General features: G+C 35.6%; 12 protein-coding genes and 1 non-coding gene across 13 annotated transcripts; 6 read left to right on the forward strand and 7 right to left on the reverse strand. All coding sequences in view use genetic code 12, as the record gives it.

Annotated features, from left to right (window-relative positions):
• Nucleotides 1-348: 348 nt before the first annotated feature.
• Nucleotides 349-2082, forward strand: DEHA2A01914g (DEHA2A01914p; the record flags this gene model as incomplete). Its single annotated transcript, XM_456421.1, has 1 exon — nucleotides 349-2082. One exon carries the CDS (start codon nucleotides 349-351, stop codon nucleotides 2080-2082), a length of 1734 nt encoding a protein of 577 aa, XP_456421.2.
• A 70-nt stretch (nucleotides 2083-2152) lies between these two features.
• Nucleotides 2153-3370, reverse strand: DEHA2A01936g (DEHA2A01936p; the record flags this gene model as incomplete). Its single annotated transcript, XM_456422.1, has 1 exon — nucleotides 2153-3370. One exon carries the CDS (start codon nucleotides 3368-3370, stop codon nucleotides 2153-2155), a length of 1218 nt encoding a protein of 405 aa, XP_456422.2.
• Nucleotides 3371-4419: 1049 nt separating this feature from the next.
• On the forward strand, nucleotides 4420-5517 carry DEHA2A01958g (DEHA2A01958p; the record flags this gene model as incomplete). Its single annotated transcript, XM_002769907.1, has 1 exon — nucleotides 4420-5517. The coding sequence occupies one exon, from the start codon at nucleotides 4420-4422 to the stop codon at nucleotides 5515-5517; it is 1098 nt and encodes a 365-aa protein (XP_002769953.1).
• DEHA2A01980g (DEHA2A01980p) lies at nucleotides 5510-7774 on the reverse strand (the record flags this gene model as incomplete). The annotated part of the gene is made up of 1 exon (XM_002769908.1): nucleotides 5510-7774. The coding sequence occupies one exon, from the start codon at nucleotides 7772-7774 to the stop codon at nucleotides 5510-5512; it is 2265 nt and encodes a 754-aa protein (XP_002769954.1).
• Nucleotides 7775-7867: 93 nt separating this feature from the next.
• DEHA2A02002r lies at nucleotides 7868-7951 on the reverse strand. The gene has a single exon. It is a non-coding gene; the product is annotated as a tRNA-Leu (tRNA).
• A 144-nt stretch (nucleotides 7952-8095) lies between these two features.
• Nucleotides 8096-10060, reverse strand: DEHA2A02024g (DEHA2A02024p; the record flags this gene model as incomplete). Its single annotated transcript, XM_456427.1, has 1 exon — nucleotides 8096-10060. The coding sequence occupies one exon, from the start codon at nucleotides 10058-10060 to the stop codon at nucleotides 8096-8098; it is 1965 nt and encodes a 654-aa protein (XP_456427.2).
• A 1341-nt stretch (nucleotides 10061-11401) lies between these two features.
• DEHA2A02046g (DEHA2A02046p) lies at nucleotides 11402-13279 on the forward strand (the record flags this gene model as incomplete). The annotated part of the gene is made up of 1 exon (XM_456428.1): nucleotides 11402-13279. One exon carries the CDS (start codon nucleotides 11402-11404, stop codon nucleotides 13277-13279), a length of 1878 nt encoding a protein of 625 aa, XP_456428.2.
• Nucleotides 13280-13959: 680 nt separating this feature from the next.
• DEHA2A02068g (DEHA2A02068p) lies at nucleotides 13960-14175 on the reverse strand (the record flags this gene model as incomplete). Its single annotated transcript, XM_002769909.1, has 1 exon — nucleotides 13960-14175. One exon carries the CDS (start codon nucleotides 14173-14175, stop codon nucleotides 13960-13962), a length of 216 nt encoding a protein of 71 aa, XP_002769955.1.
• Nucleotides 14176-14376: 201 nt separating this feature from the next.
• Nucleotides 14377-15429, forward strand: DEHA2A02090g (DEHA2A02090p; the record flags this gene model as incomplete). Its single annotated transcript, XM_456429.1, has 1 exon — nucleotides 14377-15429. One exon carries the CDS (start codon nucleotides 14377-14379, stop codon nucleotides 15427-15429), a length of 1053 nt encoding a protein of 350 aa, XP_456429.2.
• A 282-nt stretch (nucleotides 15430-15711) lies between these two features.
• Nucleotides 15712-18174, forward strand: DEHA2A02112g (DEHA2A02112p; the record flags this gene model as incomplete). Its single annotated transcript, XM_456430.1, has 1 exon — nucleotides 15712-18174. One exon carries the CDS (start codon nucleotides 15712-15714, stop codon nucleotides 18172-18174), a length of 2463 nt encoding a protein of 820 aa, XP_456430.2.
• A 17-nt stretch (nucleotides 18175-18191) lies between these two features.
• On the reverse strand, nucleotides 18192-18953 carry DEHA2A02134g (DEHA2A02134p; the record flags this gene model as incomplete). The annotated part of the gene is made up of 1 exon (XM_456431.1): nucleotides 18192-18953. The coding sequence occupies one exon, from the start codon at nucleotides 18951-18953 to the stop codon at nucleotides 18192-18194; it is 762 nt and encodes a 253-aa protein (XP_456431.2).
• Nucleotides 18954-19066: 113 nt separating this feature from the next.
• Nucleotides 19067-21937, reverse strand: DEHA2A02156g (DEHA2A02156p; the record flags this gene model as incomplete). Its single annotated transcript, XM_456432.1, has 1 exon — nucleotides 19067-21937. One exon carries the CDS (start codon nucleotides 21935-21937, stop codon nucleotides 19067-19069), a length of 2871 nt encoding a protein of 956 aa, XP_456432.2.
• A 957-nt stretch (nucleotides 21938-22894) lies between these two features.
• Nucleotides 22895-23536, forward strand: DEHA2A02178g (DEHA2A02178p; the record flags this gene model as incomplete). Its single annotated transcript, XM_456433.1, has 1 exon — nucleotides 22895-23536. One exon carries the CDS (start codon nucleotides 22895-22897, stop codon nucleotides 23534-23536), a length of 642 nt encoding a protein of 213 aa, XP_456433.2.
• Nucleotides 23537-23560: the final 24 nt, after the last annotated feature.

The raw sequence follows: 23560 nt of genomic DNA on the forward strand, positions 1-23560 counted from the left end.
CTCCTATTACTTTATTATTCATCCATTCAATTCTTGTTCTGTAATATTCTTACATATTTAGTACTACATTTTTCATATGCATATTGCAATTTTTCATGTATTATCCGTAACCCATATAACAACAGCCGTTTGTAATTACTCCAAGCTCCTCTCAGAGGGTCCACCATCAAGTACGGCCCAGTAGTTGCCTTATTTCTGGTATAATCGTTCTAAACAATAAAATTTGCAATAGCACTTCCAAGCAAAGTCGCGATTACCAGCTCTTCCGGTAAAAGCGTCAGGATTTCCTGATCTTATTATCGTTCATCTTACAACAGACGCTACATTTAAGAGATATATCAAGCATCAATGCAATTAATATATCATAAGAAGCTCAGCGTGATAACTGGGTTATTTATATTATCGTTAATAAATTTAGTTTCGGGATACGTTACAAAGTTTAATGAACTAAATTCTCAGGTGTGTTCAGGTATATATTCTAAGCATGATTGGGGTGGAAGCTTTAAACCAAGTATTGAGATCAAATTGCTTTCGTACGGTAAAGATAAATACGACTCCAAATCAAAGGATCAAAAGGAGAAGGAAGATATTTCTGTGAGTTATGTTATTTTTGAATATAAGGACTTAGGAAACATTGGGTATGATCTTGGCGATGGGAAGTATAGATACATTTGTGACGATTATGCAATCAACGACTTGGGAATATGTGAAAAGAAGCAAAAGGGTAAATTTATTATCCAACTGACATCCCCTAACTCGACGATTATGACGTCGTCATTTAACCATCTTGGAGAGGCAAATATTCATTACAATGTGTCAAGATCCGGATATTATTGTATTTCGACTGTATCGATGAACGATAAGAGTTATTCGGGGACAATGAACTTCCAAAATGCATTCGGTCATTTGAGTGCTAGTGAAATTCCAAAGTTACCAGCATACGGTATATTGACTATATTCTACGCCATTGCGTTAGCGTTGTACGGATTCCAATTCTACAAGAAGAGAAATCAGAACCAGATCTTGCCTTTGCAAAGATACTTGTTAGCTATGCTAGGATTCTTGACTTTCGACACTATCGTCGTCTGGTCATATTATGACTTAGTAAACAGAACCAGGAACCCACTGGCGGGATTCGTGACATTCTACATGTTCTTCCTTTCTTTCATGAATGCCATGAAAATTTCCTTTTCCTTTTTCTTGTTATTATGTATTTCATTGGGTTATGGTGTTGTTGTGCTCAAGTTAAAGAAAAGTGTCATGTTGAAATGTAAAATCTTGGCTGGTTGTCACTTTGTTGCCACAATGGTCTACTTGGTTTCCAATTACTACAATGGATCGGCTTACACCACGTCATCAGGTTCTTCGAGGTCCATGAATAATTCTGGCGCTGGCGATTTTCTTGGATTATTGCCATTGATTCCAGTTACTATAACTTTGACTGCTTACTATTTGGCAGTATTAATATCAATTAAGAAAACTACCGCCAATTTACATAAACAGCGTCAAATTATTAAGTTACAACTTTACCAAAACTTGTTCAGAATTATCTTCCTGTCTGTTATTTTAACTTTCGGGGGATTAATTTTGTCGTCGTTTATCTACTTAAGTATGTCCACAACTGAGATGATCGAGGAACATTGGAAAGGTGCCTTCTTTATTTTTGATTTCTGGCCAAGTGTTGTATTCTACGGTGTTTTCATGGGAGTTGCATGGTTATGGAGACCAACAGAAACTAGTTACATGTTGGCAATTTCACAACAATTGTCTACAGAGGAAACTGCTGATAATGAGGATGGTGAAGCCGATATTGGGCAGGGATACCACCGCGGTCATGAATTTGAGTTGGATGACTTATCTTTAATAAGTCACAGCGACAATGAAAACCAACCTCCTGCGGATCACGATAGTTTCGAATTATCGAGAGATGAAAACCCTCCTCCTCAATATAGCGAAACCGATGACGACAATAAGAAGTCAAAGAAAAAAGAAGAACCTTCTGAGACAGGTAATACACTCTTTGAATTAGGAGAAGAGAGCGATGATGAGAATAAGGATGATGATCGCTTAAATAGCAAATAAAATATAGAGAAGATTTAAAATAATAAACAAATTCTTTCATTTATTCTATTATTTAATTTATATAGATGAACTATAAGCCGGCCCAGATTGAGCCACCATTTTTATGCACTTCTTTAGCTAATCCTTCAACTTGGCCATTCCACTTACATAAATGATTATACAACACATTGACTTGATCTAAGTTCAAGATTCTTGGTTGCAACCAGGTTACCACCAACACTTCGTCAATTTGATTGATATACCCTTTTATAAGATTCAATGAGAAACATTTGATAATCAAATGTTCCACATCATTAACAGGGGTGCCTGTAAATTCTGAAATCTCCTTAAAGTTTAATTGTTTGTTTGTAGTAGATTTCATTGAAATCAATTCTAATAACGACATTATAATAACCTTTTGCTTTAAGAATACTTCGAAGGTTTTCAAAAATGGAGACTTTTGGAATCCAATTGCCAACCACTTATTGAAATTCTTCAAATTACCGGAATTTAAATTATGGATCAAGTTATATAACCAATCATATTGAGAATCCTTGAAGCAGTTCAAGATATCATGCAAAAGCAATTCACCAAAGTTATAAATCTTATCTCCTAGTAAGGCAGCAATACAGAGGTCGTAGCATAGCATTTGCTGCTCTTCGATCGACAAGCTCTTGTTCTTTATCGATGATAAGTATAATAATCCATTCAAGTAAAATAAGTTGTAGTTTTCATTAATCTTGTACAATTGACATTTGGTAAGGTAAAACGCCGAATTGATCTTGGAGCTGAATTCATTTTCAAATGTGCTTTCGAACTTTGGATTTAAATGCTCTAAAATGGTTTCTGATTTTTCCAAGTTGTTCAATATTAAGTAGTAACGGGCTATCTGCAAATCAATGTAAATTATAGATTCATCATTATTGATCGTTTCCTCAATTTCCGATTTATTAGTGTAATTATTTCTCAATTGCTTTACAAAGGTTTCCTTCAATTGCAATAACTTGTTTAAGCATTCTTCCTTGTCATCTTCAAAACTAGCCAATAAGAAATCAACTACTTGAATAGAATTCAATTTCTGTGAGAATTGACTGATGAAAAGGTCATAGATCTTGATTCTTAATCGATTATTTTTCGATTCTGGGTTTTCATAGAATTCATTTAATGTTAACGTTAATTGATGATATAATTTTCTTTCAAAATAGTCTTCTAATTGGTAAAAAATATTAATTAACTCATTTGATTCTGTTTCCAGCCTCAATGTACTTAACACGGTATATACGTCACGGTCGACATCCATTGCTGACATGTTTATTAGCTTTTATTGTGGAATATACATCTATATTCTTTATCTTGCCACCTTATTTCGGGAAGCATGTTGAATGGGTACGGTAGTGCATATATCAAATATTCTACTATTAGAGAATGATTGCAAAATCCACTGTATTGGCAGTATAGATGGGTAGACAGGTGGTGAGATAGGTAGTTGGGGGTTTATAAGAGGGATGGTGATGCTAGTGGATTGTTTTGGTTATGAATGGCATCAAGAAGTTAGTTTTCTGGCTTCTTATTTTGGAATAGGTGCTTGAACTTTGGTGTCTTAAAACCAGGTTCGAGGTTCCAAAATACCTTCGGTCATTAGGATACTGAGAAATCTGGCTCGATTATATTTATCTTGCTAGTTAGCTAAGTTCTTTTTGTAGTATTATCCAACTTTTAGTATTTTATCCGATTTTTGCATCGAAAGGTCATATTTGAATAGAATCACTATATTACACAGAAATTATACCAAATAGTGAAAAATGAAAGTATTCATAATCCCCACATCTCATACCCCTAGAAACACACCAGAAGTACATACATCTCCATATCTTTACCTACGTAGAACCAAAGTGTTTTAATCACTACGGGCCGCAAAATCACGTGCTACACTCTACAAGACTTTTAACTATACATTTATGTAACATACGAGAGTAATATACTAGAGTAATATACTAGAGTAATATACTAGAGAGACACCAGGGTAACACACTAGGGTGCCATCGACTAAGGATCGAAGAGATTCCCTCAAGAACATAAGTCCAACAGATAACAATAAATAATGGTCGATTAAGTAAAATGGAATATTCCGAGATGAATACCACCACTCCTTATCATCAACTAGCAATATGTTATCTGTTTCAACTCATAGAATAATATCGCATATCTTTGAACAAGTAGTTATAAGCCAAAGATGATTGCCGTCCTATGAACGTTGTAGATCGATGGATGAAAAATTATAATTATATGCCGTACTTATATCAATTAAGTATTTTTATGGATTACTAGCCATAGGAACAACCGAATCGACCATAAAGCATGGCATCCCCAATTTTGATATCTAATCCTTCGAGTAGCGTATCGGTACTTGCCATTGTTAGAGGTGTTCAGTTAGCATTGCTTGGTGGATATAGATCGTTGCAAAATCGACAGTTATATGAAATCGATGTCTGCTGTCTAGCATTGCGGTTGATCCAGATGTCGATTATAATACAAATTATATTATGGACCCCTGCTTACTTTTGCAGATTTGCTACATATATATTGTCTTATTTGTTTAATCGAAACTTGGCCATTGACTTTGATGGTGATTACTTACTTAGCATATTGAATATGAATTACATGATGATCTCATCGATACGATTTTTTGAGCCAAGATTAGATGGTATTTTCCTTATGACATTGCTGTTCATGGACAGCAAATCCGATCAGCAGTACTATGCAAACTTGATGAGGTTGTCATTTGAACACAATGAAGACTTAGAGTCTCATATATCGATTTTGACTAGCATTAAACGGAAGTACAATAACTCTATACAATTTCGAAAATTTGTTAAGACAAACACTAAAACCATTTTGAGTACACTTTCAATTTATTTAATGTGCAATAAAAGCTCTAAGCTAGAATCAATACTTATTGTCGTACTTACATTTCAGAATTTTGACGATAAAATTGGTACGGTTTCGTCATTGATATTACTGGTTATTTTATCAATCATTCCAAAACATCATAGTTTGCAATTCATAACAACCTTCGGCGGATCCTGTAGCTTGATGCAAGACTTATTAAATCCATACTTTACTAGAATTAGTTTGAACAAGTTGGAAAAGAATCAATGGGTTAGATCAAGAGAGGGATTATTACTAGGATTTAGCATTTGTTATTTCTTAATTATAAGGAAGTTACCTTGGCTAGGTCTTTTGATTTATGGAATTGCTGAAGCAAGCACTGCATACTTGGTAACAAAAATTTCAAATCCCCCACCAGAGCAGCCAAAGCAATTAATTAATTGGTGTTCTACCCAATTGATTTGGAGTGTTGAGGAACAGCGTCGTATCTTGGACGGAAATTTTATCTTTGATAAGAATTTTAAGCCGTTCCCTGGCTCCTTCTTTTTCTATCCGCCACCTAACTGATCTCATATTTTTTATTTCCACTGTATATACAGAAATCTAGGGTTTCCATCAACGTATTTATTATCCAGCTCTCTTTAGGCATATGTTCATAGATTATATAGTTAAACATTTTTAATTCATCCACTTTATTTTTCAACTCCAATATTGGCAAAAATGTTAATTTGCATCTACTCCATTTATGGTTTGTGGTGGAAGTAGTCATATCAGTAGTATTGTCGTCTATAATGTCATTAACTGACACTCTGAACGATTCCTCAAAAAATCTAGTGGTTAATTTGATTTCGGTTTCTATTGGGAACTTTGATTCGAATGTTGTATCGGTTTCTGACATAAGTAGGTAATAATTAATAACTATGAATTGATCCAAGTTAGAAGTTATCTCAGGATTATATTGATTGACAAAGGATATTATCAATTTGCATAGGTGCTTTATTATGATTCTTTCGATTTGTTTCTGCTCACGATCAATTTGACGTTCAACTTCACTTATATTATTGGTATCAGGAAATTTGGATGTTAAGATACTTAAGGATTTTGACACGATAGTATTAAAGTTAAACAAATACTGTAAATTCTTAATCGTATCATTTTCAACAAAATTTACAATCAAGTATTTTCTCAAGTCCGCTATATTGTTTATATCAATAGCGGCACCACTTATATCAATGAAGTTATTTTTTCTAAAACTTTGAATGCTTTCAATAAATGAATTGATTTCGTCTTGTTTATTATCACTAATCAATTTTGGAAATTTGGGAATTTCATTATATTTATTGAACCACAACTGATTCAAGTAACTTAAAGACGTACATGAAAGTCTAGTTCCTTCCATTTGTGTATATACTTCTCTTATAGGAATGAAGCCTATATTAAATTCAAACTTAGATAAAATTGTGTAATTCAATACATTCTTAGGGTAAATCCTGTAAATCACGGAAACAAGTCCATTTGAATTCAATCTTGTACAGTAATTGATAAAATTACCTTCAACCACGTTATTTAAGAATGGTGTCGTCGCATTATTTTCCGATTCTTCCACATCATGTTGTTTTGAATTATAAAGCTGATACTTGTGTAAGTTCTTCGATACAAATTTGGTTAAGCTATTATGAGGCGTCTTTGCTTGAATGCTTCTAGTTTTCAAATCAAACAGAACAAGTTCAAATTGTCCAGTCTCAAATGCAATATTTATATCCAAGACAGCTTCATTTTCTGACACATTGAAGGTCCCTGTAACCAATGAAGATGTAGATAAATCATGATTTGCTTCATGAACTTTGTTCAACGTATCAATTGTGAAAACTTTTAATTTTTTGGTATTAGTTATCATGAGAAGCATGGCATTTCCTATCGGATGGAAAGCACATTGACTTATTAAAAACCGGGAGCTTTTCTGTAAGCATACATGTTCTGAGCTATTAATTGAATTCGAATTTGGATCGAATGTGAGTTCATATAAAATCACCGAGTTCATTGAAGTAGTTACCACGAGATAACTATGATATTTTCCAGCTTTAATAAGCCAGGGAGACCAAGAGTGCTTAAAAATGGTTTCACCAGTGTCAATATTGAGGAATACAGGTAAGCCATCACATAATTCACAGATCGAAATGTTGTTATTCGCCAAACCCAAGCTTAAAAAGAGTCTTGTTTCATTATTACCAGTTATTTGATTAAAGCGAAAGCATTGAACTTTTAAGGATAAGTATTGCTCATAATTCATGCTTATTTCTCCATTTGAGAAGCTTTCGTCTGTTAGATGTAACTTTGATAACAATTCATGGAAAACATTTATCTTGACCGCATAGTTACTCGGCCTGAAATTAGATCTCTGAAAAATCAACAACTCTGATGTATTAAACAATACCCCCAAGTAACAATCTTTAGATGTAGGGTTTAGTGGTGACCAATAATGGCTGGTTATAAGCGGTTCTGTGATTCTCCCGAAGCTAAACTTCTCATTAGCGGATTCAATAATAATATTATCTAAGTTTCTCAAGTTCAACCCATCAATACTTTCCGAGTCTAATATAGAGCTGATATCAAATAACTTTTTAGGATCAAGCATAGTGAATGAAGACGATCCATCACCATAAGTTGAGCTAGTTATACTTTGATGAATTAACGGGAGCTTTGGATCCAATATTGTAAGCTGACTACCATTGTTCACAGCTAATTGCAGATTTTCTGACCACTGAAGAGGGTCAGTTATTCCAGCGGCAACATTAGCTCTACCAATTGGAATATTTTTAATCATAATTGCTTTACTATTTCCAATTACTATCTCTTCTATTCTATCTCATAACATGAGCTTTGTTTTGATAACGCGGTTAACAAAAAAAAAAAATAATGAAGGATGCGAGGTTCGAACTCGCGCGGACAACTGTCCAGCAGATCTTAAGTCTGCCGCCTTAGACCACTCGGCCAACCCTCCACTTAGTGCAGTTGAATTTCAGAACTGTTTTCATGATTAGATTCTATAACCACAAAGTTTATTACGTCCTAATTACATATTACAGCTACGAGTATCGAAAATCAATGCATTTATTAATAATTAAGTTTGTGAGCAGAAAATGTGTTATTTGTTTTGTTGCAAAAATTCAATCTGTCCGTGAATTTCCTTACAGATATCACCACGAACAGGATCTTTGGGATTAGGCACATCTGCCAAATTAATGTTGATCAAGTTACAGAAGCACCACTTTAGTTCTTCCATTATATGCAATTCGAAGTCATATCCGTTTAATTCTTGTATTAAGTTTTTGTCATACAACCTTCTTCTATTTCCGTCTTTATCCTTTGGACCTCTTCCATTGGCGTTGCCTAAAAGTAAATCACGGACATAGTACTTTGGCCAATTTGCGTGAAGAAATAATAAGCTTGACGAGTGGTACAAATGATAGTCGTAATTGCTGTTCTCAACATCAGTATTACTTTTGCCGTACGTGGGGTTGACGGAGTTGAAATATTTCTCCTGCTGAGAAGATTGTATGTAGTCAATTATAGGGTCGTACTGACCCATCCCGAAATATTCGTGCTTAAGGGTATCATGATTGATGGGGCCAAATTCTCTATTAAATTCCTGAACTTGGTAATATGGCAAATCGAGTTTATGGGCTGCAGCGATGAAAGTTTCTTTATCGCCCTCACCAGCCGCACCTTGACTAAGCAACGGGTAATAGAAATCAGGCCCGTAGAAATTATAATACATAGACAAGACTAATGTTTTAAAATGAACCTTTTTGTTGATCAATATTTGACCTGTTTCGCTCGACGCTTCGGGAATAGTGCCCTCAGAGTCGTGGTACAGAATCTTGTCGGAAGTACCTCTCGTGTCACCAAGGAAGTAACTATTACGCAATCTTTTCTTGTCATCGGTAGCAATCTGGGCGATATCGTAGAAAATAGGAGACGTAGATCTTCTCCATAAATCAGGCCACATCACTAAATGCTTATCAACGTATGGTTTGTTTGTGAATAATAGATCGATGTTTTTGATGGGCAAATTATCTGCATCTAGATATAATACGTTTTCGAATGACGATATCAACAATGCAACGGTTTTAAACTGGAAACCTCCAATGGTTTTCATAATTTTTTCGGGCAAGTAGTCTGACATGACCTTACATTTGGCATTCATGTTTGGGAGCACCCGGTTACAGAAATCAATATCGAAGTCACTCCTCTTGGGAATGATCACTTCGACCGGCAACTGTGACCCGTGCGATCTTAACAACTTCAACGAGAGCATCACGAGTTGGTTATACTTTCCACCCCCGAGATAGACTATCCCGTCACCCTTCAAAAACTGGTTATACTTACTCAACTCCACCATCTCCAGGGGGTACTCATTGGGCATGCTTTCCATGAATTTGGATTGAGACTTCGTCAACGCAAATATCTCTTCCTTCGACAACTGAAGGTAGCTTTCAAGCAATTCTTTGGTCCTGATAGGCTCCTCAAGGTAGTTCTCCCGCAAATGACCTCCATACGTTGGCATGCGTCCATCTCTATTGGGGAACTTGTTTGCCTCCTTCGACGCCTGGTAGTGCTCGTCGTTGTTCACTTTATCAATGTCTGGTCCACACGCTTCGATTAGCACGAATAAATCGCTGAAAAACGAAACAAGTCTTTCTACAAACCTCGTTTCAAATTCCATCTTTTCCTCTACAGATGCATTTTCTTGCAATATCTTTTGCTGTTGGTCTATTGCCTGTTGTTTGTCGTATTTGTATCCTTCGATTGTTTCTATGTTGAACCTATTATTGTTGATACCCTCATCCTCGTTTTCTGCCCGTCCTGCCTCACTCCTGCTGACCTTGTACGACTTCTCAACCACCATGAGTCCCGACTCCGAATTCTCAAAATATTTGATCAATCTGTATCCTTCGTTTTTTATTGAAACCAGATTCAGGGCCCATTTATTTCGGTGCACCAAATAGAACACATGGATACTTACTAGAATTAAGCACACTAGCAAGATTCTCTTTGAGTGTTTGACATATAGCTTACTCATGCCAAACATGTTATTTAATGCCACCATCCTCTAAATCATAAACTCACTTCTTTTATAAATGTTATTGAGCGATGCTGGAAGCTTTTTTTGGTACCTAGAATTGTTTAAGTAAGGCCGCTTTGTTGTTTACATAATGCCCCGCGACCCAGAAAAAAGTGAATGTTATCGCAATTCAAGGGCGGTCTGATGTCCGAGATGAGGTTCGAACATGCGATCACCACGTAACGGCCAGGCTTTATTGATGGCGGGGGAAGGGAGGGGAGCGATAACAGCATATTGTACGTAGATAAACGCAAGAGAAGGAAGACTAAAGCTTAAAGACGATGAAGGTGATTGGTGATTGGAACAAGTGATATGAAAGTAGAGACAGGGAAGTATAGTGGGAGAACGATGTGATTGCAGATTGAAAAAGACATATTTGGAGGGAGGGGGGAACGCAAATTTTGCAAGCAAAGCCATATATGTATTGGCCGAGAACAATACGATATGCAATGGGATATGTAAGATACCGTTTTGTACGGCCACGAGCCTCCAGAAACTGGTGTGAATGGCCGGAGACGAGATTGAGGCGGGCTTCTTTGATCGATGGGAGACGGGTGCACAATAACAACGTGGAAGGGCGCGCATGGAGCGAGAAGACGGCTGAAGAGGGTGGACGGGGCTAATGAAGTGGCGAATGGAGTGAATAAGCTTTGCGACGTTTGCTGTGGTCGGGGATGAACTATGATGAAGGCTACCTATGGGAACGGAGCATAAGATATAGCTGCGAATTACATCGCTGTTGTAATGAGACGAAGATAAAGTCAAGGAAGCAGCGTACATATTGTAGAAATTTTCGGAGCCACACTAGTCAAATGATGGAGGTGGACAGATCTGGTTTCAGAGAGCACATATACGGTCCGAAGTTTTTGTAGAGACCTTCAAAGAGAGAAAGCTGCGATAGAGACCTTCCGCTGAAAAAAAAAAAAAAATAGCGTCAGAGGTCAATGGATTAGAAAAGATGGGTCACAGGGGCGGAAGTTACAACCTGTGTTTGTGAATGTCAATAAAGACCATCATATATTGCCCACTAACATCCAAAATAAGGTAAGTTGCGTCGTGTCGACAATAGTGGAGGCTTTTAGAAACATTTTAGAAGACGAACAGCCGATTGAAAAGATATAGACCAATCTCAAAGCCCCAGCCTCTTTAGCCTATCAAGAAGAACCTTCTTTCTCTTGGTATACATCCAGGACGCTTTTCCATACACCTAGGAATGGCCTTGGGAGCATTTTTGGCTGATGATGGTCTATGTGCAGTATACAATATATTCTTTAATCAAATGTATGAGAAGCAATAAGGCTACTGAGAGATAACAATACATCAGTAATGAATCCCAACGATAACAACTTGTTCGGCGACATAGAACAGGACAACAATCCGTCGTTCTACGGAAATCAATCATTTCTCCGAGATCCCTACGGCAAAAGCAAACAGACGTGTCCTCCGAGCGTAACATCCAATGGAGACCCCAGTATCACCAACGATGATAACAATCTGGCCCACAATAACGATTTGGTCAGCAATTCTATCGTATTATCAAAGAAAATAGAACAGATGGTCAACGACCCTAATTTACAAATAAATGTCATTTCCAGTGAACGAATGATTAACTCATCAGTCGTTGCTTATTCGATCGAGCTATCGAGCTTCGACGATAATCGCATGATAGTGAAGCGGAGGTATAGTGAGTTCAAGTCTTTGAGAGATAACTTGCAGATACTATTCCCTACGTTGGTAATTCCACCTATACCAGAGAAGCACACATTATTCACGTATTTGATTAATTCGATCGACAATTCAAAAGAACTCAATATCATCGAGACCAGGAAGCGGTGCTTTGCCAATTTTTTAAAGGACATTATATTTGACTCCAATGTAGCATTAAAGAGCTGTGTGCTTGTACATAAGTTTTTGGACCCGAACTACGAACTTTGCTGGAATAATGCTGTTAACGAGCCTCCGGTTAGTTTAATCCCCAACAATTTATTATTGGCGAATCCTGTGAATCCCACCGATCAAAATGGGTTGTATTCGTTATTACCAATAGTAAATGGGTTTGAATTGAACTCGAATATTGATAACATTAGTTCACTTCATAAATTGAACGAAGATTTGCATAAATTAAATGAACAAGTACATGTTTTTGAGCTCAGAAAGGAGCAAAATGAAAGGCGACACCCATCCGAGCCTACGACAAGTCTATTCACAGAGATACCCATTAGCTTGATAGATTTTGAGAAGAATTTTCATCAGAATATAAAAGTATTAACAGAGTTAAACAAGTTAAATTCTAGATCTGTCAAGAATTTCAAGTCTATCATAAACACATTGATCGAATTAGGCGGTAATTTAAACAATTTTTCTTTACAAATACATGAATTGAACACGGATTCCAATGCATTGAGCTCATTGATCGAAAAATTTGGGTCAACCATAGACTCTAACTTTCTCGGATATGAAGCATTCTTGATGAACGACATAATACCTGAATGGCAAGAACCTATCAGTCAACTAGTGCAATATTATTTGACATCGTTACAGTTAATCAAGTTTTACAAGTTCAAGATAATACAATATAAGCTAGTATACAAGCTAAAGTTCAATAAATACCAAGAACTTGCAAACATTTCGACTAATTTTGAATCTCAGCTGAAACTAAAGGATTTGCGAAACTTAGATATCGACAGTCCTAGCATCAACGAAGCTATCAAGAAAATTGAATTAAATCAGAAGCGGTTGAAGAATCGTAAAATATCATCAAAGAAAAGCTGGTACGGGTTATTTGGAGGTAACAGCAAACCTACTTTCAATCTAAGAGAAGATTTGCCTGCCCTGACTATCCCATCTGAGGGAACCGGGATTAGACGAGAAAGAACACCTCTCGTTAGCGATGAAAATATGAGTTACCCCGTTAACCCTTCCGCAAACCTTGAAAATACAAATATAGATATCAACAGTCATTACAAGCATAAGATAAACCAGATAGAAAAGGAGTTGACCAAGTTGGATCAGCTCATTGATTTAACTAATACAGACATATCAACCCTTACTCAGGAGTTGAACTTAAACTTCAACGACTTTTTGGTTAGGGTCGAGAAGAAATGGCTTGTGATCATGTTGGAGTTTATCAAGAACGGTAAACAACTATTTAAGGACAACCTTCAAAATTGGAACGAATGTAAGGTGTTTATAAATGACTTATAAATCTTCATTTAATATCATATACTTATGAATGCATAAACGTAATTCAACACCTCATGGTAATCTACTGCCAGACCTAAAATAGTAGCAGGCACTCAATTCATAAATTGTTCAGCCCTATCCCGTGTATTCCAGTTACAAATAACTCTGGAACCAAAACAAGGCGTAAGAACGAGTCAGCAATCTCACAGATCATGACCCCGTCCTACAAAAAGCTATATTTCCCTCAAAAAGTAAGCACCGGCTCCGATTTATTCTCTTTACCTAACTACAACGTTACACTTCACAAATAACCAACATTCTGCGTTCTCCATTTGAGTCTACATATCTACATCTCATCGTATGCGATGGCACTTTCTAAACCCTCTTCCTGCCATAAATAGTTTTTCTATATGCCAGATTTTAGCTGACACATTTTTCTGTGGAAAGGCAACTCCACTATCTGCGGCATTTGGATGAGCTCAGCGACTATTTCAGTTGTTCTTGCGGAACACATTGTGCACCAAACTCTCCTCTTGTCTCCGCTGCCTAGACATCCACCACAGTTACTTTATATTTGTGTCCGAACTCCGAACCCTTACAATTGTATGTTATACTCCGTAAATTGACACATCGAATATATATATATATATATATATGTATTATGAACTTTAAGCTTACGTTAGAATTTTCACTATGTCAGGTCATCGCAGGCTGTACGCTTGAGTGACAAATTTTATCTCTTCACTCTGGAACATTTGACCTGTAGCGATGGAGCCGATTGATATAACCGATTCTATGTATCCTCTATCGGAGTAAGTTTCACAACCATTTGCCGTGCCACTAATATATGGGTGTAGGGATGTGTTGATATCCTTGACTGGCAAAATGGAGCACCGAGTTATTTGCGAGTCAGTCATCCGAGTCAGAGCTCAGTTGCTTCTGTGGCCGAGTCAAACCGTTGCAGCTCTAACACATAAAACTTTTTCCTAGTATATAAGGACTAGGGAGTCCATATATAAGAGGGAAAAAAGAAGGTGAATGTACACCAATTCAACAAACTAGCTTCTAATATACTTCAACAGTTAGATTCGAATAGAAAGATACGCACAGCATTAGATATGTCGTTACCAGTTGAAACATTGCGTGATTCGCAGCCATTTATCAAGACCTCTTTGGTGGAAGTTACTAAGGACTTGCCAAATAAACCGCCATGCCGTGTTTTCTTGAAGAATGAATATGAACAACCATGTGGTAGTTTTAAATTGAGAGGCATTTCCAATTTGATTTACAGACTGATTCAAAAAGCCAAAAAGGAAAAGATTGACAAGACACTCTACGTGTTTGCATCAAGTGGAGGAAATGCCGGGTTGGCAGCAGCATACCTGGCGCGTTACTTTAGGATAGGATGCACCGTTGTTTTGCCAACCACATCAAAGCCAGAGATTATTGAGAAATTGCAGAGCTATGGGGCCAAGACTATTATGCACGGGAAAAATATTAATGAAGCCGACGGATACTTGAAGAACATGATGAGAAACATAGACTTAAACATTTACCCAATCTATTGCCATCCATTTGACAATCCATTAATATGGGAGGGTCACTCGTCGTTAGTGGACGAAGTATACCAAGAACAATTATCCTATAACGACTCACAAAAAGTCAAAGGTATTGTGTGCTCTGTTGGTGGAGGCGGCCTTTATAACGGGATTATGAAGGGCCTTGAACAAAACAAAACAAACAAAGATACAAGCTTGATGCTTGTTGAGACTAACCAGGCTCCAACTTTGTTGGAAACAATCAAGGCTGGAGAAGTCTTTACATTAGATTCGGTCAACTCATTAGCCACCTCACTTGCATGCTCATACTTGTCTGAACAAAGTTTAGACAACTACTATAATTCTAAATTCAAGACTTATGTCGATTCGATCGACGACTTAGATGCCATTCAAGGCTTAATTGATTTTTATAGTAATTCCGGTGTTGTTGTTGAGCCAGCTTGCGGTACTGCATTGTCATTAGTATACAATAGAATGGATATATTGACAAAGCATTATACTAATTTATCCCCCGATGATATCATTATTGTCGTTGCTTGCGGGGGCTCATGCACGAATTTAGAGGGTGTTGAAAACTTCAAGAAGATGCTTAACACTACATGCAAGCTTTAGATCCAAGTTTATTTCGTGAATATATCAGTAAATATGCTATATAGTTTTAATCTTTTTAAAAAAACGATAAAATCTGATGATTTGAATTGCCTTAACCAAAAATAGATAATATAGATTAATACATCCATCCTACTAGAACTTACTATGCTAATTACTGTTACTTCGATTGTACATCTATTACTATAATCTACTTATATTGAAATATAGTCACATGATTTAGTACTCATCTAATATCAAAAAGCGCTTGGTCTATACTGAGCTATTGAATATCGGTAGTCATTAATGGGAAATTTAGAAGCAAATGATGTCGGTAATAACTCGAGGAAATACAATCACCCGTTTGAACCGTATGATATCCAAATACAGTTGATGGATGCAATTTATGATGCAATTGATAATTATAAAATCGGGTTATTTGAGAGTCCAACTGGTACAGGTAAAACGTTGTCTTTAATCTGTTCGTCTATGACATGGTTACGTGAATACAAAAAGAATTCAACATTCAGGGAGACTGAAGACTCTGAGTCTGAAGACGAACCAGAATGGGTTAAGCAGGCATATCAAAAGACTATTGCAAATAGGACAAAAGTGCGGGCCCAGGAGTATGAGAGGTTGTTAGACGATTTACTGGAAAATTATGATGTTTCCAAAGTAAGTGTATTACCTGAGAAGAAGGTAAAGAGACAGAAGCCTGAACAAGAACAAGATGAAAATTTCATACCTGCTGATTATTATAGTGATTCTGAGTTGGATTCGAAGTATGAAAACGATAAATTAACGTCCGAGATCAACGAACTATTATCCAGGGTAGATGGCCCCAAGGAAACGGTGGAGCCAGTAAATGACTGTCCTGTTAAGATTTTCTTTTCCTCGAGAACTCATTCCCAATTAAGCCAATTTTCTCATCAATTGAATATGACGGAATTTGAATCATCATTAGATAATATTCCAGAAAGAATAAAGTTCTCTCCTCTAGCATCAAGGAAGCAGTTATGTATACACCCCAAAATCTCGAAGCTTTCTAATGTTTCAAGTATTAATGATGCGTGCATCGATTTGCAACAAAGTTCAAAGAATAGCTGTGAGTATATTCCAAAACTTCACAATACCCAGTCTGAAGAGATAGTCAAGAAGTTTTCTGATCTCAGCTTCACAAAAATTCATGATATTGAAGACTTGGGTAAATTGGGTAATAAATTGAAAATATGCCCATATTACTCTGTAAGAAAAGGAATCGATGTTACTGAAATAATCGCGTTACCATATCAAATGCTACTTCAAGATTCAACTAGGCTGGCACTTAATTTGAATATAGATGACTCTATAATAATTATTGATGAAGCTCATAATTTGTTGGATGTGATTAGTTCTATATACTCGGTTTCTATTACCAGTAATGAACTATCGGATATCACGAAGTCCTTGAAATTTTATCTTAATAAATTCATTAAAAGATTGAATAGTGGGAATAGAATAAACATCATGAAACTTATCAAATTGTGTCAAGTTTTAGAAAAGTTCATCTCGTCCAATTCAAAGGATGGAAAGATTAAACATGGTGATGAGATTATAACAAGTGATATTTTTGAAGGAACTACTGGGGACCTTGTAAATATTCACAAGATAGAGCAGTTCTTAAATAAATCCAAGATTGCTTATAAGATAGAGAGTTATATGCAAAAACTTAATGATTCAGAGTCCATAAAAAATAGATCGAACCCCCTATTATTCAAAATAACCAAGTTTTTGAAATGTTTAACAAATCCTTCGAAAGAAGGTAAATTTTTCTGGGATAAGACGAATGATTCTGTTTCTATTAATTATATGTTATTGGACCCAAGCGAAATCTTTAGAGATATCGTGAAAAGGGCTAGATGTGTTTTGTTATGTGGGGGCACTATGGAACCTATGAATGATTACACTAATTATTTGTTTCCCTACATACCACCTGAACAAATAAAGAAATTTAGTTGTGGACATATCATACCCCAGGAAAATTTAGAGGTTTTCCCTATAGGTAATTACAATGATATTTCATTTGAATTTCTGTTTGACAAACGGAACAACAGTAAGATGATAATTGAACTAGGACATGCAATTTTGAACATCATAGAATCAACCCCTGATGGAATTGTTATATTCTTTCCAAGTTATAAATATCTTAATGTTGTAATGAATGTATGGAGGCAAAATAAGATAATTGAATCTTTAACCAAAGTAAAAGCAATATTTCAAGAACCTGAGGACTCGTCCAAAGTTGAGAAAGTTCTCAATGACTATTCAAGTACCAATAAATCTGAAAAACACAGCGCCTTGTTGCTTTCAGTAGTAGGTGGAAAAATGTCGGAAGGTATTAATTTTTCAGATGAATTAGCAAGGGGAGTGATAATGATTGGGCTACCATTTCCCAATATATTTTCAGCTGAACTAATCGCCAAAAGAAAATTCATTGAAGAATCAACAATTGCAAAAGGAGGAACAAAATCGCAGGCGATGGTGAATGCTAAAAATTTCTATGAAAACATCTGTATGAGAGCTGTCAATCAAAGTATTGGTAGAAGTATTAGACATAAAAATGATTATTCAATTATTTATTTATTTGATCAAAGGTATGGACTGGATAAAATTCAGGATAAATTAAGTGGTTGGGTTAAACAGAAACTATTTACAAGAGGTAGATGTACTGATTTTAATCAGGTTATAAAAGAAACTCAGGATTTTTTCAGACAAAAATTATTAGGTTAGGTTTATAGAAATATTCTTTATGATGGATAGACAACATCGCTTCTTAAAACCCATTTAACACCATCCTCGACAAGCTCTGCCTCGTGTCTTAAGCAGTCGTCACCATGTTTGTGCAACAAGGCCATTCCTTTACTGGGATGAACATTCAAGTGCTTAGCACTCGAGTAATCAGGATAAAAAATTGTACCTCCGCCTTTAAACTCATCATCACCAGTCAAATATATGAGCAATGTCCATTTAGTAATGCCTTTTTGATTATTTTTATCTTCTGTCAAGGGACATATCACCGACTCATCATAGTGCTGTCCAAAATGGTGTCCCTTCCTATACCTATATATTCTTAATTGTGAATTTAAAGCTATTGCATCATTAAATATCAGTTTCACATCATTGTCGTCATCATCTTCGTATTCGACGTCTCGCAATAATATCTTTTGTAGATATGACCACAAGTTTCTTGAAGCATCAAAGTCAACACTAAAACCTCTGTCATTAAACCTTGCAGCGTAGTCTTTACTTTTAATCAACGGCGTTGTTTCCATTTTTAAGTCAGGAGAGCTTTCAAACGACTTAATTAGTTCATTGCAGAGTTCATTACTAAAAAACTTTTCCACTATTATTATTTGATCACTGATTAAAGTTTCTGGTTGAGGTTTAAAGAATTGTTTAGAATAATTAATCAGCAAATTATTGAAATTATCAGGAAACTTGAATTTCTTCAATAGTTTAGAATCAGTCTTTAACACTTTGGAATCATTTTTAGATTTTTTAGGTGGCATCTTGCAACAAAGAAGATGGAGAATTTAGTCATAAACGAAATGTTATCTACTCACTTTTTACGAGCGCAGAGTTTTGATAATATACAAAATTTTATTTACGTCTAAATATATAATTACAACAGTGATTCTAAGGAAATAAGTAAACTGTATGTTTCTCTTGGCATCTTATATTGTACCATACCAGCATAAATCATACAGTTCTTTGCAATGGTCTTTAAGTTGGACAATTCTTCTCTTTCATTACTTGAGGTTTGATAACGCTTCGTTAAGATAGAATAATTCAATTGCGACACGGACGTCATTACCATTATCAACAAAGATGGGATAACTTTGATCAATGTATCATCCAATGTGTTATGAACAAATTCTGCCATTTTTCTGATTTCAATTAAACCATTAGATTTATTAACAGGTAATAATCCTAATTTATTAATTTCAATTATTACGTCATTCCAGTTCTTATTCATAAACAAGTCTCTGATGTGAATTATTGGTAATAATAAATCGCAAGTTTCCTTTTTGGAAGGACTGATTCTATCCAAAATAAAACTGTTATTGTAGAAAAGCTTCATTATGTGTTGAGATAATAATATAATATTATTATCTATAGTATTTTCAGATTGTATTTCGCCATTGATATTTTCATAATTACCATAATTAATTAATGGTTTATCTAATTCGGTAGTTGATAACGTTTCACCTAATAATTTATTGATTAACGAAACAACCGTATCAAAATCTTGGCACAATTGGTATAATAATAATGCATCAAAGATTCTACCTTCTTCTTCACATCTAATAGCAGATGTTTCGATGATTTGCTTTTGAAATTGTTCCAAATTAGATAAATTAATTAAAGATCTTTGTTTCTCTAAAATCCCGGGTATCTTGTTCCCATTATTTTGGTTCAACTCACCTAACAACATGTTGAATTCTCTTGAAATCAAGATTAATTCTCTTAAAGCTTCATGACATTTGGATATTTCTTCCTTTGAATCACCACCTTTTGACATGGCAATCAAGATGAGATATTGGCAAGCAACCATTGGGTCACTGATCTTGAAAAATCTCGTGTATGAACCTAACAATCTACTGAAGTTAATCTCGTATTCATTTGATGAATTTATGAAAATTAACTCGTCTTTATTATTGAAACTTGAAACTTTCAATAATCCGTAATAACACAATCCGATTGCTAAATGAACAGCATCACATTCGTTTATCAGATCAAATGCATATTCCACAGCCAACTCGTATAACCCTACCATTATTAAAGTTTTTAAGTATAAAGGGTTGTTGGAAGATGAATTGAACTTCTTAGGTCCTAATTGAATAACTTTCTTTTGTAAGTTTTCCAAGGAATAGTTTTCAAAAATTAAACTTGATGAATTCAAGTCAAAGCTGAACTCATTAATTATGGATAAGTGAAACCAAAGCCAATCCTCAATACTTAAATTAATTTCATCTGGCAATTTTTTCTTCGATAAGTCACATTTTCCAATAAGTTTATATACTGAATATTTGAACGGATCGAAGTTACCCTTCAAGTCATCATTAATAAATGCAAACTGTTGATTAAATTCAGCATTTAATCTTTCATTCAATTCCATAGGTAAGTTAATGCAATCATTTTCAACAAACTTCTTTATGTAAACTGGGAAGTTCTTATCAAATTTATTGAAAAGATCTTTATTTTGTGATGCCAACTCTAGAGCATCATTATATAAACCACTTCTTAATAAGTAGAATATCAATGCCCATATTGGAACACCATTAACGTTCAAGGTTTGATCTACAAATCCCGTATTATTCTTCATGATGATTCTATCAATAAAATATGAAACCTTGTCAATGTTAATTGATGTAGAGAACTGCTTCTTTTTATCATCCTTAGTGTAGATTTCGTCCATATAGTTATAAAACTGCTGTTCCAAGTAATTTTTACTTCTTTGTATGACTTGCTTTCTAAATTTCATGGAATTGGTATGATCAGCAGTCTGGTACGTTTCAAAAAACTTTTGTTCTTGATTAATCTTATTTGTTTTTTCGTTTGTCAACTCGATAAGTATTTTCCAGGCCTCCGAAATTTGTCTTGACTTCAAATCTGAATATGACTTATTCAATTCTTCAAAACTTAAAGCTATTGGAAAGAACGAATTATTTAATCTAGCCTCATTCAATTGATATACAATCTGGGCATTGTTCTCGAATTTTTCTCTCGTCAAATTCTTTAAAAATGATGTAGATTTATTGGTCGATAATGGCGTTAATACATTATAATTACCGGGGATGGACTTGTTCCATGTTACAGATTTGGTGGGTTTCGACACCTTATGCGATGTGTTTTTCTGAGGACTGCCGATTCCAAACGATTTTCTCAATTCGTCTCGACGTACTTTCCAGTCGATGGAAACATTTTCATTGATGAACTGATTGAAGTCTTTCGACGCCGATACCAAAGACTGCTCAATAGCCGCCAAAATATTCTCGTCCTTCTTGTCGTTCAAGTAGCTATCGATATTATTATTAACTGCATTCGAAACAGTCTGCGATTCAAGTGGCTTCACTGGCACCTCAATCGAGTTCAATTCGTTCTCGATCTCTTCTGCGCTTACCCCACTCGACGCCAATAAATAATGTGCCTTGGTGAAGTTCTGTCCTTCATTATCATTCCTCTTTCTTAGCTGGTTCGATTTTTTCTTCAACCCATTCAATGTCAAGTGAATTGATCCTAAATCTGAATTATTTGGCTTGGGTAAATTATTAGCGGACTCTAATAAATCCTGCAATAATCTCGACGATGTATGAGCATTACTACTTGGGATTGTACCACTAACATTACCGCTGCTAGGTATAGCGCCAGCGTCACTTCTATTTCCCATTTGCAAGCTTTCATTGACTCCTCCAGTTGCTAGATTGGTTCCTCCTGTTCCACTCGAACCACTCGAACCACTCAATCCATTACATTGACCAAAAAATGACATCTATTATCTGATTCCTCTACAAAATGTGTATATTCAATTAAATAAGAGTGCTATTTGTTATTCTTTTTTACCTACAGTTAACCAAATCTTGATCAAAAAATTTGTTACCCGGCCATTTCCTCATTTGTTACACAAAATCCATTTTTTTCACCCAATTTTCCGCTATAAAAGCATCGGGCGATTTAGTTGATTTAATTTTTTTCCCTTTTCTTCATTAACTTTGTCCAAAAGTAATCCATCACATAGACAGTGCATTATTATGATTCCTGTAATTGCGTGATTCGAGCCAGTATTTGGTTTCGGATCGGGCAGACATATTACGGGGATGCAATCATGAAGAGATGCGATAGTTGATGGAGAGAAAAAATTGTGTCTTTTAAGAACCTGTCTGGATTCAAATTTGAAAGAGAGGTGTCAGTAGATCCATATATTTCACTCGTAGACCGTAGATTTTATATGAGCTGTCGACGGGAGACCGTTGGTTGTAGGGGATTTGGCCGGTATAAGCATAGATTTCTACGGAGGTTTATTTTGGCATCTCAAGCGAGGTGATAGAGACGTCTATGAGGCGAGAAGATATTTTTAAACATGAAATTTAGACAGTTGGATAGGGGGATTCCAGGTGGACAGAAGATTTCAGTTCAGGCAGGATTCAGTCCAGTGCTATGAGTAGAACATTTATGTCTTCCTAGGGCGTATTAGACTCGCAGGCGAGATTTTATTTTTTGAGACAGATATTGTCAGAAGGCTTCATGAAGTTATCTTATATTTTCAGTACTCTAAATAACCATAGGGCTCTCCACGGACAGTCATACCTAATATATATCGTCGTACGTGCCGTTTAGTACGAATAGTAGGCTGCAACATCTGCTCGTTTTTGTGTAACTAACACTTCAGTGAAGTCATCTACAAGAAGCTGGTACTAAGATAGCGGTATCAGGTAGATAAAAGGCTACCATGGCCACTTCAAAATCACCACCATACAAAATCGTGATACTTGGAGACTCGTCTGTCGGGAAAACGTCGTTAGTTCATAGGTTCACGACCAATAAGTTTGACGAACATACGGCTAATACTATCGGAGCAGCATTTATTACAAAGGAACATCATTCGAATAATAACCCGGAAAAGAAAGTGAAATTTGAAATATGGGATACGGCAGGACAAGAAAGATATAGATCGTTAACTCCCATGTATTATCGTAACGCAAAAACGGCGTTAGTATGCTTTGATTTGTCTAATATGGAGGAGACATTTGATAAGGCCAAATATTGGATAGAACAATTGCAAATCAACGCAAACGACCAGGATATAAAAATTAAACTAATAGGGAATAAGAATGATATAGATTCGCTGCTGGACCCTTCAGATTATATATCAAGTCTTGCGAGTACTATGAAATTTTATAAAACCAGTGCTAAAACAGGCGAAGGAATAGACGAGTTATTCGATGAAGTAGTAGATGACATTGATGAAGAGTTCTTTACAGAGTACTACAAAAATCAAGATAACGAAGCAAATAATTCGCAACGACCAGGCATGATAAATGTTTTCAATTCTAGGTTTGGGGATACTACAAATAATAATAAATGCTGTTGATGTGTAAATAATACTTTATAAATA

Source organism: Debaryomyces hansenii (assembly GCF_000006445.2).
Source record: "Debaryomyces hansenii CBS767 chromosome A complete sequence".
Taxonomy (NCBI): Eukaryota; Fungi; Ascomycota; class Pichiomycetes; order Serinales; family Debaryomycetaceae; genus Debaryomyces; species Debaryomyces hansenii.